Source organism: Mobula birostris, chromosome 2, assembly GCF_030028105.1.
Source record: "Mobula birostris isolate sMobBir1 chromosome 2, sMobBir1.hap1, whole genome shotgun sequence".
Classification (NCBI taxonomy): domain Eukaryota; kingdom Metazoa; phylum Chordata; class Chondrichthyes; order Myliobatiformes; family Myliobatidae; genus Mobula; species Mobula birostris.
This window is the reverse complement of record NC_092371.1, coordinates 246722088-246739377: the sequence shown is the minus strand read 5'-3', so window position 1 is coordinate 246739377 and position 17290 is coordinate 246722088. Positions and strand designations below refer to the sequence as shown.

General features: G+C 42.3%; 1 protein-coding gene across 2 annotated transcripts in view; it reads left to right on the top strand.

The window, feature by feature from the left end:
- Positions 1-17290, top strand: part of mms22l (MMS22-like, DNA repair protein) — a 246989-nt gene that overhangs the window by 16048 nt on the left and 213651 nt on the right. For both annotated transcript variants that reach the window (XM_072251674.1, XM_072251675.1), the window contains exons 4-5: positions 8071-8123; positions 12667-12754. In XM_072251674.1, the coding sequence (XP_072107775.1) occupies positions 8071-8123; positions 12667-12754 (141 nt within the window). The remainder of the gene's footprint in view (positions 1-8070; positions 8124-12666; positions 12755-17290) is intronic.

The following is a 17290-nucleotide window of genomic DNA, read 5'->3' as shown; positions in this document are numbered from 1 at the left end:
TCAGTAGATTTAATTTAGATGAAGGTTAGAAATTGATTTTATTAATTCTATTTACAACATGAAAATTTATTGACAATGTTGAATAGTAAAGTTACAAAAAACCATAAGCCAAAGCAATATGAATTAAAATTTAGCCTAACACACAATTTTTTACAAAGCTTTGAAAAAACATTTTCCTACTATGTGAAATATAGGCCTAGCATGTGAAACCTCTGATTTTAAATCTCTGCTGCCTTGCGGCCATACCCACCCATGGGAAAGACTTCGGGAGTAAACCCCGAGGAAGAAATCTGGAGCCCGTGTCCCTAAGGCAGTTTGATGTTGTTTACAACTTCACCCTGGCAACCTCTGTGACAACACTTGATGCCAAGCTGTATTGGCACTTGCCCTTCCCTTGGACTACATCAGTGACGTGGAGAGCAGGAACCGCCTGCATGGACAACAGCCGGTTCTTCAAATCTTCCTGCCCAAGCTTGCGCCCTCGAGAGGACACAGTCCACCAGAGGCGGAAACCCATGATCCCCTGGGATCGACGTCTGCCTATCATGTGAAACCTGTGCTTGTTTTTTTGCTGCACAAATACTCAGTTATGGTCAGACTTAAGATAAGCACACACAGATTTCACCTTCAACTGAAATGAGACAATTTTGATCCATACTCTTGATGCTTGTTAAACAAGAAAAAGCTTGCTCACACATGTAAGAAGTTGAAAACTGCAGCAAAATGTTCACTGCTTTCCTATGAATGGCAAGATACTCTTCTTTCACAGAAATCCAGAGCTTGTCCAGGGTCAGGTCATTAAATCTCATCTTGAGTACACGATCAGACTGCAACTCACAAAGTTGTTTCTCTTCTCTCAAAGTCAAGTTCTCAGGCTGAGTGGAAAATTCAGAGAAAGCGTCCCTCACCCAGTCATACACTTGTGTTGAAAGAGAGGAAAAATACTCTCTCCTATCATTCTCCTATCATTTTGGATCTCCCCCTCTGCCTCCCACTTTCAAATCTCTTACTAGCTCTTCTTTCAGTTAGTCCTGATGAAGGGTCCTGGCCCGAAACGTCGACTGTACCTCTTCCTAGAGATGCTGCCTGGCCTGCTGCGTTCACCATCAACTTTGATGTGTGTTGCTTGAATTTCCAGCATCTGCAGAATTCCTTGTGTTTGTGAGGAAAAATGCTGTTCAATTTTGTTCTGCAGTTCTTCAAGGTTTTCAATACGACTCCAGACTTTCTGATATCCTTCTTCACTCTCAAGCCCAAGCAGCAGAGGAAACATTTTCAATATTTCCTTTTGCAACATGATTTTTCCAAAGATTCAGTTTCCTTTTATATCCAAGAATCAAGGACACGACCCACCAGCCAACAGACTTTTCGTCCCTCTTCCCTCCGGGAGAAGGTTCAGGAGCTTGAAGACTCGTACGGCCAGATTTGGGAACAGCTTCTTTCCAACTGTGATAAGACAGATCTGGGCCGTACTCTTCAAATATCCGGACCTGCCTCTCGGTTTTTTTGCACTACCTTACTTCCCATTTTTCTATTTTCTATTTATGATTTATAATTTAAATTTTTGATATTTACTAATTTTAACTATTTTTAATATTTTAAATATTTAATATTTGTAATCCAGGGAGTGTGAAACGCAGAATCAAATATCGCTGTGACGATTGTACATTCTAGTACCAATTGTTTGGCGACAATAAAGTATAAAGTATAAGAATCTTGTCCCTTGAAGTCAAAACATTTTCTCCATGGCCTTGCAGTGGTTTGTGCAACTAGTTCATGTGATGAAAGATGTCTGTTAAGTAGGCTAGTTTCTGCAGCCATTCTTCATCTTCAAAGCACTCAGCAAAATCTGGCCTACTGTTTTCTTGAAAGTGCTCCTGTAATTCGCCTTTCGGCTCAAACATCCTGATGAGAACTCCTCCTCTGCTAAGCCACCGGATTTCTGTATGTAACAAGAGATTGGTGTACTCTTTGTCCAGGTTTTCACACAGTTCTTTAAACATTCTCGGGTGAATTGGTCTTTGCTTAATAAACTTAACCATTTTCGTCACATCATACAGAACTTTTTTCCAGCTCATCTCCAAGAGTTTTTGGCATCAGCACCTCTCTGTGAAGAAAGTAGTGTGTTGTGACAAGTCAGGATTTTATTTTTTCCCAAGAGAAACGAAGCCTCTCATGGCGCCAATCATTGCTGGGACACCACCAGCACAGATGCCATGAGATATAGAAGCAGAATTAAGGCCATTCATCCCTTTGAGTCTGCTCCGCCAATCAAACATGTCTGATCGCGGATCCCACAACCTGCCTTCTCACCATATCCTTTCATGCCTTGACCGATCAGGAAACTATCCGCCTTAAATATACCCATGGACTTGGCCTCCACTGCAGTCTGGCAGAGCATTCGACAGATTCACTAATTTCTGGCTAAAAAAATTCCTCCCTACCTCTGTTCAAAAAGGTCATTCCTCAATTTTGAGGTTGTGCCTTCTAGTTCTGAGTACCCTCACCATAGGAAACATCCTCTCCGCATCCACCCTATCTAGTCCTTTCAACGTTCACTAAGTTTCAATGAGATCCCCCCGCATCCTTCTAAATTCCAATGAGTACAGGCCCAAGGCTGCCAAATGCTCCTCATATGTTAACCCCTTCATTCCCAGAATCATCCTCATGAACTTCCTCTGGACTCTGTCCAATGACAACACATCCTTTCTGAGATATAGGGCCCAAAACTGTTGACGATACTTCGTGCAGCCTGACTGAGTAGTGTCTTATAAAGACTCAGTAGTATCTCCTTGCTTTTATATTCTATTCCACTTGAAATAAATGCTGACATTACATTTGTCTTCTTTACCGCAGACTAAACCTGTAAATTAAACTTCTGGGAGTCTTGCTAAGTCCCTTTGCACCTCTAATATTTGAACGTTCTCCTCATTTAGATAATAATTTGCACTATTGTTCCTTCTACCAAAATGAATTATCATACATTTCTCAACACTGTATTCCATTTGCCATCTTTTTGCCCATTCTTCCAATTTGTCAAAGTCTTGCTGCAGTCGCATTGCTTCCTCTGTACTACTGACCCCTCCACCTATCTTTGTGTCATCTGCAAACTTTGCCACAAAGCTGTCAATTTCAGTATCTAAATCATTGACAAACGATGTGGAAAGTAGCGGCCCCGATACTTATTCCAGTGACACACTGGTCACCGGCAGCCAACCAGAAAAGGCCCCTTTTATTCCCACTCGCTGCCTCCTGCTGGTCAGCTATTCCGCTCTCTATGCCAGTATCTTTCCTGTAACACCATAGGATTTTATCTTGTTAAGCAGCCTCATATGTGGCACTTTATCAAATGCTTTCTGAAAATCCAAGTAAATGACATCCACTGCCTCTCCTTTGTCCACCTTGCTTGTTACTTCCTCGAAGAACTCTTAACAGATTTGTCAGGCAGGATTTCCCTTCGCAGAAGCCATGCTGACTTTGACTTATTTTATCATTAGTCTCCAAGTACCTCGAAACCTCATCCTTAATAATAGACTAACACTTTCTCAACCACTGACGTTAGGCTAATCGGCCTGTAATTTCTTTCTTTTGCCTTCTTCTTTTCTTTAAGAGCGGAGTAACATTTGCAATTTTTCAGCCCATGCCTGAATCAAGTGAATCTTGATAGATTATGATCAAAGCATCTGATATCTCTTCAGCAAACTCTCTTAGGCCTCTGGTATATAGTTCATCTGGTCCAGGTGACTTATCTACCTTAAGACCTTTGAGTTTGCCTAGCACTTTTTCCTTTGTAATAGCAATGACACTCACTCCTTCTCCCTGACACTCACAGACCTCTGGCACACTGCTAAAGTCTTCCATAGTGAAGGTAGTTGCAAAGTACCAATTAGGTTCATCTGCCATTTCTTTGGCCCCCATTACTACCTCACCAACATTATTTTCCAGTGGTCCAATATCAACTCTTGCCTCCATTTTACTCTTTATATAACTGAAAAAACTTCAGGTATCCTCTTTTATATTATTGGCTAGTCTGCACTTATATTTAATTTATTTCCCTTCTTATAGCATTTTTTAGTTACCTTTTGTTGGATTTTAAAAGTTTCCCAATGATCCAACTTCCCACTCACTTTTGCTACCTTATATGCCCTTTCCTTGGCTTTTATGCAGTCCTTAAATTCCTTTCTCAGCCATGATTGCCTACCCCTGCCATTTGAGAACTACTTCTGTGGGACATTTCTATCTTGCACCTTGTGAACTATTCCCAGAAGCTTCAGCCATATCTGCTCTGCCGTTATCCCCACCAGAATTCTCCTCCAATCCACCTGGGCAAGCTCCTCTCTCATGCCTCTGTAATTCACTTTATTCCATTGTGATACTGATACATGTGAGTTACGCTTCTCCCTCACAAATTGAAGTATGAATTCAATCATATTATGATCACTGCCTCCTAAGGGTTCCATTACATTAAGCTCCCTAATAAGATCTGGATTATTACACAACACCCAATCTAAGATGGCCTTTCCCCGAGTAGGCTCAATCACAAGCTGCTCTAAAAACCTATCTCGTAGGCATTAAACAAATTCCCTCTCTTGCGAGCTGACACCAATGTGATTTTCCCAATCCCCTTACATATTGAAGTCCCCATTTTTTAGGCATTCTTTAGTCTCATGAGACCATGGATTTGTGCCTTGGAAAGTTTCCAGGGTGCAGACCTGGGCAAGGTTGTATGGAAGACCAGCAGTTGCCCATGCTGCAAGTCGCCCCTCTCCCCGCTACCAATGTTGTCCAAGGGAAGGGCATTAGGACCCATACAGCTTGGCACTGGTGTTGTCGCAGAGCAATGTGTGGTTAAGTGCCTTGCTCAAGGACATAACATGCTGCCTCAGCCAAGGCTCAAACTTCAAATGACTAGACGAACGCCTTAACCACTTGGCCACATTACACGTTTTACATGCCTTTTCCAGCTGCCTTTGCAATCTCAATCCCACATCTTGGCTACTATTTGGAGGACAATATATGATTCCCATAATGATTTTTTTTTTATCCTAGCAATTTCTTAACTCCACCCACAAAGAGTCAATATGTTATCTCTTCCTAAAGATGTAATTCCATCTCTTACCAACAGAGCCACACCGCCGCCTACGCCTTCCTGTCTGTCCTTTCATTACAAAGTATATCCTTTGATGTTAAGCTCCCAACTATGACCTTCTTTCAGCCACGACTCAGTGATGCCCACGGTGTCATACTGACTGATCTCTCGTTGTGCCATGAGTTTGTTCACCTTATTCTGAAAGCTATGTGCATTTAAATACTACACCTTTGGTCCTGCATTCTTTGCCCTTTTGAATTTTGCCTCTGTGGTACAATTTAACTCTTTGCTCTGTCTGCATTTGCATCCAGTCATTGGCTTGTTCTTCCTTACATTTATGTTACACCCATCATCTGCTTGTAAACCCGCTGGCTCATCCTCAGCTCTGTCATACTGGTTCCCATCACCCTGACATATAAGTTTAAATCACTCCCAACAGCTCTAATAAATCTGCCTGCAAGAATATTTGTCCCCCTTGGATTCAAGTGCACCCCATCCCTTTTGTATAGGTCACACCTGCTGCAGATGAGGTCCCAATTATGCAGAAATCTGAATCGCTCCAATTCTTCAGCAACACATTTATCTGCCACCTCATTCTATTCCTATCCTCACTGCCGCATGGCACAGACAACAATCCCGAGATTACTACCTTTGAAGTTCTGCTTCTCAGCTTCCTCCCTAACTCCCTGTGTTCCGTTTTCTGGACCTCCTCCCTTTTTCTTCCTATTTCATTGGTATCAATATATACCATGACTTCTGGCTGCTCACCCTCCCTTTTTAGGATATTGTGGATGTGTCCAGAAACATCTCAGACCCTGGCACTACCATCCATGTTTCCTTTTGGTGCCCACAGAATCACCTGTCTGTCCCCCTGACTACAGAGTCCCCTGCTACTGCTGCCATCCTCTTCCGTTCCCTATGTTTCTGAGCCACAGGGCCAGAGTCAGTGTCAGAGGCGTGGCCATTGTTGCTTCCCCCAGGTAAGTCGTCACCCCCCAACAGTACTCAAAATGGAGTACTTATTGTTGAGGGGGTTGGCCGCCGGGATCCTCTCCACTTCTGACGTTCAACCTTCCTCTCCTGACAGTCATCCATTTATCTGTCTCCAGTAGCCTCGGGGTGACCACCTCCCTGTGGCTCCTGTGTATCACTGCCTCATTTTCACTAACAAGCCGAAGGTCATCAAGCTGCAGCTCCATTTCTCTAACATGGTCTCTGAGGAGCTGTATTTCAACGCACCTGGTGCAGATGTGGCCATTGGGGAGGCTGGAAGTCTCCTGGAAATTCCAGATCTGACACCCGGAGCAGAACGCTGGCTCTGCATGCATACCCACTATTCTCTATAGAGTTAAATAAGGAATGAACTTGCCTTGCCTCTGCCTGCTCTCACCAAAGCCCTTTTGAGCCAAAGCCTTTCTACCCTGACTCAAGACTTCTCCGACGACAACTGCTCCTATAATGACTGCTCTGCTAGGTGGTACCTCTCTTTTATTGAGACTGGGTATTAAAAGCACTTTGTTGGACCTGTGCAGGAACACTCCTGTTGTGCCTGCATAGTTCTCCAATCAACGACTCATGTTGAAAAACTTGCTGGTTTTTCAAGCTTTGTCAGATCTGCATGGGAACACTCCTGTTGCATCTGCACAGTTCTCCAATTGGCACAGTTCCTCCAAGGCAGACCCTTTTTTCCAGATATGAAGACAAAGCATTAAATATATCTTGGCCTTTGCAACAGAAAAAAATTTTCTTGAATTTCACCATCATTTACAAATCTTACAAATGCTACAACATGACATTTATTGGTGAAATTTGTTGACTCATCAACCTGGATAGAGAAGCTCAAACAAGAGAAAATCTGCAGATGCTGGAAATCCAGAGCATCACACACAAAATGCTGGAGGAACTCAGCAGATCAGGCACCATCTATGGGAAAGAGTACAGCCAACGTTTCAGGCCGAGACCCTTCAGCAGGACTGGAGAAAATTGATGAGCAGTAGATTTAAAAGGAGGGGGTCAGGACGAAGAAAGAGAAGGTGATAGGTGAAACTGGGAGGTGGGGAGGGTGAAGTAAAGAGCTGGGAAGTTGTTTGATGAAAGAGACACAGGCTGGAGAAGGGCGAGTCTGCTGGAGAGGACAGAAGGCCATGGAATAAAGAAAAGGGTGGAGCAGCACCAGAGGGAGACACAGGCAGGCAAGAGGATAAGGCGAGAGAGGGAAATGGGAATGAGGTATGGTTGGGGGGGTGGGGGCATTACAGGAACTTGGAGATTCGATGTTCATGCCATCAGGTTGGAGGCTACCCAGATGGAATATAAGGTGTTGTTCCTCCAACCCGAGTGTGGTCTCATCGCGATAGTAGAGGAGGCCATGCGCTCTGTCCGTCAGAAGAAGTGTGATCTCCTAATATCCACCAATTTTAAATCCACTTCCCATTCCCTTTGGGATATGTCAATCCATGGCCTCCTCTACTGTTTATTCATTCCGTAGATGTTGCCTTACCTGCAGAGTTGATCCCCCTATGTTAGTCTCCCTCTATGTGTGTAATGATTTGTATGAACAGCATGTGTCAAGCGTTTCACTGTTGTTTTGGTACGCTTAAAAGCAATATACTAAAACAATTTAATATGATAGAGGACTTTGCCCAAACTTTATTGGAACTTTATCTTTGCTATACTTTGCTGTTATCAGTGTATACATACATCTTTATATTCTTTTTCTAATAAATATATTCCTATGCATCACAATCAGGAGAAAATCTGCAGAAATCGGAGCAACACACACAAAATGCTGGAAGAACTCAGCAGACCAGGCGTTATCTAGGAAAAGTGTACAGTCATCGTTTCGGGCCAAAACCCAAAACGTTGACTGTACTCTTTTCCTAGATGCTGCCTGGCTTGCTGATATTCCTACACGTGCACTGATTTTTGAAATGTGCAAATACACTTCACATTTTTTTAAACAATTTTAATTTACTTTGCAGACAACAAATCAGTCGTTTAGAAGATTTGGCACAGACTAATTCCTGTGATTTTGGCAAGTATAATGCTTTAATGATTCCTCTTGCTAATTAGTTTGAGGACAGGCTTATAGAAACAGAAGACATTGGAGACAACAGCAGGTTGGAAAAGAAGTATGTGTTGGATTCTGATGTTTTTGATCCAAGGTTCTTTTCGAAGTCAAGAAAGAGGCACAAACCTTTTTGCTTCATGTCATTTTATTAAGCCCATAAGACCATAAGATATAGGAGCAGAATTTGGCCATTTGGCCCATTAAGTCTGCTCCTCCATTTCGTCATGGCTGATCCAATTTTCCTCTCAACCCCAGTCTCCTGCCATCTCCCCATAACCCTTCATGCCCTGACTAATCAATCTATCAACCTCTGCCTTAAATATACATATAGACTTGCTCTGGCTGTAACAAGGAATTCCACAGATTCACCACTCTCTGACTAAAGAAATACCTCCCCGTCCCCATTCTCAAAGGTCACCCCTCTATTCTGAGGCTGTGTCCTCTGGTCTGAGACTCTCTCACCCCAGGAAACATCCTCTTCACGTCCACTCTACAAAGGCTTTTCACCATTTGATAGTTTTCAATGAGGTCACCCTTTATTCTTCTGATTTCTAGTGAATTCAGTCCCAGAGCCATCAAACATTTCAAATGACAAGATATTCAATCCTGGAGTCATTTTCGTGAACTTCCTTTGTACCCTCGCCAGTTTCAGCACATCCTTTCTAAGATAAGGGGCCCAAATCTGCTCACAATACTCCAAGTGAGGTCTCACCAGTGGTCTCAACATTACATCCTTGCTTTTATATTCTATTCCTCTTGAAATGAATGCTAACATTGCATTTGCCTTCCTCACCACAAACTCAACCTGCAAATTAACCTTTAGGGAATATTGCAAAAGACTCCCAAGTACCTTTGTGCCTCAGTTTTTTTCTATTTTCTCTCCATTTAGAAAATAGTCAACACTTTTATTTCTTCTACCAAAGTGCATGACCATATGCTTCCCGACACTGTATTCCATCTGCCATTTCTTTGCCCATTCTCTGAATCTGTTTAAGTCCTTCTGTAGCCTCTTTACTTCCTCAAAACTACCTGCCCCTCCACCTATCTTCAGATCGTCTGCAACCTTTACAACAAAGCCTTCAACTCCATCTTCCAAATCAATGACACATCACATAACAAGAATCGGTCCCAACACAAACCTTTGTGAAACACCACGAGTCACCGGCTGTCAACCAGAAAAGGCTCCTTTTATTCCCACTCTTTGCCTCCTGTCAATCAGCCACTGCTTTATCTATGCTAGAATCTTTCCTGTAATACCATAGGCTCATATGCAGTTTCATGTTTGACACCTTGTCAAAGACCTTCTGAAAATCCAAGTACACGACATTGACTGATTCTCCGTTGCCTATCCTGCCTGTTATTTCTTCAAAGAATTCCAAGAGATTTGTTAGGCAAGATTTTCCCTTGAGGAAGCCATGCTGAATGCAGCCTATTTTATCATGTGCCTCCAACTACCTTGAGACCTCATCCTTAATAACCAACTCCAACATCTTCCCAACCACTGAGTTCAGACTAACTGGCCTATAGTTTCCTTTCTTCTGCCTCTCTCCCTTCTTGAAGAGTGGAGTGACATTTACAATTTTCCAGTCTTCCAGAACCATTCCAGAATCTGGTGATTCTTGAAAGATCATTTCTAATGCCTCCACAACCTCTTCAGCCACCTCTTTCTGAACCCTGGGTTGTACATCATTTGGTCCAAGTGACTTATCCACCTTCAGACCTTTCCGTTTCCCATGAACTTTAACTAGTAATTGTAGCTTCACACACCTTATGCCCCCTAACACCTGGAATTTCCACCATACCTCTAGTGTCTTCCACAGTGAAGACTGATGTAAAATACTTATTCAGCTTATCCACCATTTCCTTGTTCCCCATTACTACTTCTCCAGCATCATTTTCGAGTGGTCCGATATCCACTCTTGCTTCTCGTTTACACTTTATGTCTCTGATATCTTCTTTGTTATTACTGGTTAGCTTTAACTTCCAACTAAATTTATTCTGTTGTGTCCCCTCTCTTTGGCTTTTATGTTGGCTTTGATTTCTCTTGTTAGCCACAGTTGTGCCTTCTTGCATTTGGAGTGCCTTTTCCTCTTGTGATCTATATATCCTCTGCCTTCTGAATTGCTTCCAGAAATTCCAGCCATTGCTGTGCTGCTGTTATCACCTGCCAGTGTTCTTTTCCAGTCAATTCTGGCCAAATCCTCTCTCATGCCTCTGTAATTCCCTTTACTCCACTGTAATAATGGTACATCTGACTTTAGTTTCTCCTTCTCAGATTTCAGGGTGAATTCAATCATATTACGATCACTTGTTCCTAAGGGTTGTTTTACCTTAAGCTCTCTAATCAATTCTGGTTCATTGCGCAACACCCAATTCAGAAGAATTGACCCCCTAATGGGCTTAACCATGAGCTGCTCTAAAAAGCCATCTCGTAGGTACTAGAAATTCCTCTCCTGGAATCTAGCACTGATTTTTCCAAAAAAAAAATTGAAATCCCCCATGACTATCGGAACATTGCCCTTTTGGCATGTATTTTCTATCTCCCATTGTAATTTGTAGACCACATCTGAACTACTGTTTGTAGGTCTGTATACAATTCCCATAAGGCTCCTTTAACCCTTACAGTTCCTTAGCTCTATCCACAATGCTTCAGTGCCTTCCGACCCAATGTCACCTCTTTTTTTTGGCGTGTGCCTGTGTGCATGCGAGTCTGTGCGTGTGCGTCTGCGTGTATCTGTGATGTCTTTTTAATAATGGCTTTTACAAGCGAGACTGTGGCGCGCCACTCCTCACACAGGCATTTTTGCAGTATTTTTCCCTTTATTTTATGAGGTCGAGTTGCGAGCTTGACACCCAACCCGGCACGGATGGAAAGCGCACTCGGGAGTGGACCTGACTGGTTTCGAACCCGGGAACCTCCGCTCCCGGGTCCGGCGCCGATGTCATTGCGCCACCAGTCGGCCCATGTCACCTCTTTCTAATGATTTGATTTTATTTTTTTTTACCAACAGAGCAAAGCTAACACTTCTGCCTTCCTGCCTGACCCTTTGATATAATGTGTATCCTTGGACATAAAGCTCCCAGCTATAATCTTTCAGTCATGATTCAGTGATGCCTACAACATCATACATACCAATCTGCAACTGTGCTGCAAGTTCATCAGCCTTATTCTGTATAGTGCGGGCATTCAAATATAGCAACTTCAGTCCTGTATTCACCGTTTTGATTTGGTCTACCTTTTACTTTGCAACTCATCCTGTTGACTGCAATATTGTCCTGTCAGTAGCCTGTCCTCACAAGGTATTGCCTCTGTTTGGAAACCAGCCACCTCATCTTCAGTACTATTGTCCGCCTTTCCTTACATTGAAATATAGGCCATTCAGGAAACTAATCACATCAACCTTTTGATTCCTAACTTTGTCTGCAGCTTTACCAACATTTGCCTCCACTAATTGTTCTAGCACTGTGGTTCCCATTCCCCCGCAACTCTAGTTTAACCCCCACCGAGCAGCATTAACAAACCTTTCTGCTTGGATATTAGTCCCCCTCCAGTTCAGGTGCAAACCGTCCCTTCTGTACAGGTCCCATCTTCCCTGGAAGGGAGCCCACCGATCCAAAAGTCTTATGCCCTCCCTACTTAGCCACGTATGAAACTCTATAATCTTCCTAGTTTTGGCCTCACTCGTACGCTACATGGGTAGCAATTCTGAGATCACAATCTTGGAGGTCCTGTCTTTAACTTAGCACCTAGCTCCCTGAAATCACGTGCAGATCCTTGTCACTCGTCCTACCCAGGTCATTGGTATCTATATTAATAATGACCTGGCTGTTCATCCTCCCACTTAAGAATGCTGAGGATTTGATTCGAGATATCCTAGACCTTACATATACCATGTAGAACCTTGAGATTTATTTTGAGGTTTTCCCCCTATTTGTGAATAAAGAACTGTAATCTCAGAAATCTGGCTCGTAAAACAATCAAGAAAATCTGATTGCATTCTAATGATTTGAATGTAGCCTCATATTATATTGGGTATCCTATATTGGTGCTGGAACGTGTGGTAAAATTTTCAGACTGCCCCAGTACATCCTTGCGTATGTTGGTTGTTAGGGCAAAACAGTGCATTTCACAGTATGCTCTGATGTACGTATGATAAGTGATGTACATGTACACGTGATAAGCGCTCGTGTAGTGGTTAGCGTGACATTATTACAGCAGTTTGCAGTTCAATTTGCAGCGCCATCTGTAAGTTCGTACGTTCTCCCTGTGACCGTGTGGCTTTCCTTTGGGTGCCCCAGTTTCCTCCCACAGTCCAAAGGCGTACCGGTTTGTAGGTGAATTGGTCATTGTAAATTGTCCTGTGGTTACGCTGGGGTTAAATAGGTGGGTTGCTGGGTGGTGTGGCTCATTAGGCTGGAAGGGCCAGTTACACGTTGCATTTCTAAATAAATAATAATGATAAATAAATCTAAATATTTGTTTGTCGTGATTTTGTATTTAAAACAGGGAACGTTACCAGCATTTGTAGTGAAGCAGATGACATCAGACAACAATGTGTTAACTTCCTCCAATATGTCAAAGTATTTATTTTCAGGTAATGTTTCAATCGCCTTGTGATATTGATCATAGTTTCATAGATTATAATAAAAAGCCACTAATCCAATACAGAAAATATATTCTGCTTGTGAAATGCTGGAGCTTGAAACATCTCGCCTGTCACGTTTTGCTGTGTCATGCTTCTGTTGCCGAGAAGGAGGTACAGAAGCCTTAGGGATGTCACCAGAAAGTAGCATCCATCATCAAAGAGCCCCCACCATCCAGGCCATATTCTCTTTTTGCTACTACTGCCAGGAAAGAGGTACAGGAGCCTCAGGTCCCACACCATCAGATTCAGGAACAGATATTACCCTTCAGCCTTCAGGTTCCGGAGTAACTTCACTCACCTCATCACCAAACTGATTCCATAACCTGTGGACTCACTTTCAAGGACTCTATACTACTCGTGTTCTCAGTATTATTTACTGTCTATATTATTATTTGTAATTGCACAGATTGTCTTCTTATGCACATTGGTTGTTTGTCCATCTTTGTTTGTGTGTTTTCATTGATTTTATTGTGTTTCTTTGTATCTACTGTGAATGTCCACAAAAAAATGAATCTCAGACCTGTATATGGTGACATACATACTTTGGTAATAAACTTACTTTTAAACAAGAAGCATTGGTTGCTGAATCATAGGAGTTTGCTGCAGAAGTACTCTTAAAGCTGTATCAAATTCATCTTTCTGAATCAGACCAGTTCCAGCTTGTACTTCTGGTAATTTCTCCCCCTACCCTTTCCCTCTTTTAACATTACCCTTTCTGGTTTCCCTCTTACCCCTTCTCCTCACCTGCCTGTCACTTCCCTCTGGTTCCCCTCCTTCTCTTTCTCCCTTGGCCCACTGTCCTCTCCTATCAGAATCTTTCTTCTGCAGTCCTTTACCTCTTCCACCTATCACCTCGTGGCTTCTCGCTTCATCCCCCCTCCCCTCACCTGGTCTCACCTGTCACCTGCCAGCTTGTACTCCTTCCCCTCATCCACTTTCTTATTCTCGCTTCTTCCCCCTTCTTTTCCAGTCCTGATGAAGGGTCTCAGCCTGAAATGTGGACTGTTAATTCCCCTCCATAGATTCTGCCTGACCTACTGAGTTTCTCCAGCATTTTGTGTGTGCTGCTCTGGATTTCCAGCATCTGCAGAATTGCAGAATGTACTGTGTCTATTTCATTGTACTCCTCACCATGAAATTTCCCTATCAAGCACCATTTTTTTGAAATCACCTATATTTGTTATTTCAAGTTATAAATCTAGTCATTAAAATGTTGCCCACAATCTAAGCGGAAAAGAATTCTATGTTTTCCAGGCGTGCTAAGATAGGGCAGATACTGCGCGGCAGGACAGGTTTTAGAAAGGCTATAAAAGTATCACACACATTGCGTTTATATCAGTTACATTTATATAATCAGTTATATAATCAGTTATATTTACATTTATATCAGTTTGTGATCATGTTTATGCACATGCTCTACGTGCATAGCATATTGTATGTACTCATTATAAAAAGTATTTTCAGGAGTATTTGCGATAGCAAAATGTCTTGCCAATGTTGCAACAGACACGATACTTTGTTATATTTGTGGTGAGTATACGCTTAAATCTCAAAGACGGAGCATGACACCTCTTTTTAAGAAAGGCTATGAGCTCTACTTTCGATGCGAAATTGGTGACCAAGACAGCCTGGGCTCCTCACATTTGTTGCACAACATGTGCTACCGATCTTCGAGCTTGAATCAGAGGTACTCGGAAGCCAATGCCGTTTGCTGTCCGGATGATATGGTGAGAGCAGAAGGATCAAGTGACAGACTGCTACTTCTGTCTGACCAGCGTGTCTGGCTTCTTTGCTAAAAACAGGAAATCCTTTGAATACCCCAATCTCCCTTCGGTCAGGAGACCTGTGCAGCATGACAATAGTCTTCCAGTACTGGAACCACCAGAGACGGGGACTCTAGAGGAGACAGACAAAGGTGCCATGATGCACAAGCCAGGAATGGAAAACGACACTGATAATGATTCAGATATTTAACCCTTTATGTCAAGTGAGTTAAATGGCCTGATCAGAGACTTGGGTTTGTTAAAGGCAAAAGCTGAATTACTGGGTTCAAGACTGCAAGGATGGAATCTGCTGTCACCAAGCACAACATTTCCGAGAAGGATTTTGATATTTGAGTCAGATGTTTCCCAGAATAACTAATGTTAAGGCTAAAGGAAGACATTTTTTCTTGGTTCACAAATCAAACAGGTCATCAATGGCAGGCAATCTGAAGAACCTCCAGTGGAACCAGAGAAAATCACATGGAAGGCATTCAGACATGTTGTAGAAAATTTTCTTGGTAACTATAGAGCACCAAACTACTGCAGCCAGTTGACAACATGCTTCAAGCACACAAAATCATGGAGTGCAGCATGTCACTAAAGATTCATTTTCTGCATTCTCATTTAGACTTCTTCCCTGCAAATCTTGGCGTTATCTGTGGCGAGCATGGTCAAGGGTTTCACCAGGACTTTGCAGTCTTGGAGAAATGGTATCAGGGCAACTGGAATCCATGAATGCTGGCTGATTATTGTTGGACACTTAAGCAAGAAGCCTCAGACACTGAGTACAAATGAAGATCATCAACAAAACATTTTTAGTTTAGTTGAGTTATTGCAAAGTGTTGCATTACATTAAATAAAAGTTAATTTATTGTTTCTCCAAATTCCTACGTGATACAAGTAGTCTGAAATTATATTTGTGTTCAGCTTCAAGCAGTCTTATCATAACCACAAACAAATTCTGAGGAAGGAATATTTTCGAAAAACCATTGCTGTTCTGTGCTTCCGATCAGTGAAAACAGTATTGCATCATTTGTAAACCTTGGCTTCAAGCGTTTTGTACTGCCTTTAAATTTTAATTATTTTGTTGTTTACCTCTTGCAGTTATCTTTCTAAGCCTGGTGTAATAATGTAGACCTTAATTTTTGGTATAATCCATGTAACTCTTCTAATGTAAATTCAAAGAAAAATTTATTATCAAAATACCTATATGTACCTTGGTATTCATTTTCCTGCAGACATTTACAGGGATATAAAGAAATTCAATAGAATTTGTGAAAAACTGTACATAAACAAGAACTGACAATCATCCAATGTGCAATAGAAGACAAGTTAGACCATAAGACCTTGGAGCAGAATTAGGGCATTCAGCTCATTAAGTCTGCTCTGCCATTTGATTTGTTTCCCTCTAAATACCATTTTCCTGCCTTCTCCCCATAACCTTTCACACTTTGACTTATCAAGAATCTATTAACCTCCGCCTTAAATACACTCAATGACCTGGGCTCCACAGCCACTTGTGGTAATGAATTCCATATATTCACCACCCTCTGGCTGAAGATATTGCTCCTCATCTCCATTCTATATGGAAGTCCCTCTATTCTGAGGTTGTGCCCTCTGGTCCTAGAAGTTTTACAAATAAAAAAACATACTGAACGTGAGTTGTAAAACCTTGAGAGTGAGTCTGCAGGTTGAGTTGAAGTGAGTGAAGTTATCCACACTGGTTCAGGAGCCTGGTATTTGTAAGGTAATAATTGTTCCTGAACCTGGTGGTGTGGGGCTTCAGACAGACACCTGTACCTCCTGTACGATGGTTGTAGTGATAGGAGATCATGGTGTGGGGCCTCAGACAGACACCTGTACCTCCTGTACGATGGTCATAGTGATAGGAGATCATGGTGTGGGGCCTTGGTGATAGATGCTGCTTTCCTGTGGAAGCCTACTGTATAAATGTATGCCTTAATTGTTTGTTTAATCCCAACAACTCTTGTAGTACTGTATTATTTCTGACAAAATTACCAAGAATGATCATGGGATTTTTAATGTAAATGAATGCATGCATGTCTGGTATTGTGGAAGCATTGTGTCCATTTGGATTCAAATATCAGCCTATATTTTAATATGCGGAATGTGCGATCAAAGTTCCCTCTAGTTATTTTTTACAGCTGTGCAGACCAACCATTACTCTGAGCAGAAATTTTTTTGCACAACCTGAAAACACGTAAGAAAACTCCAGCTGCGCGGCAACCAAGGTTGTGTGTCGGAGCATTTCACACCGCAGCTTGGAAAGTGGTTGGGATGTAAAGGTCTGATCCAGTATAAATTCAATTGGTAAAGCAGAATTGCGATTTGGCAGTAGTATATTCAGTGGTGTGAGAGAGAACAGAGGCATGGTGGGCACGCTGGAATTTGTACTGGGTCGGGGGCTGGCTGTCCCACTGGTGCTGCCTTGCCCTGTTTGCTCCCTGGAAGATGATCTGGATTGCTTTAGTCTGTGGCTGACCCAGCCAGAGATGAGGAATTACTGTGTGCTTGTTCATACAGAAACATGGCTCCAAACAACCTCCTATCCACCATCAATCTTTAGGGATTTGTGCTATTATTATTTTGTGACTCTATGTGCTGGATCATAACTATCTGTGCTGTGTGTGACTGTATGTACTGTGTTTTCCACCGTCACCCAGAGGAATGATGTTTCCTTCAGCTGTGTAGAAATGGATAC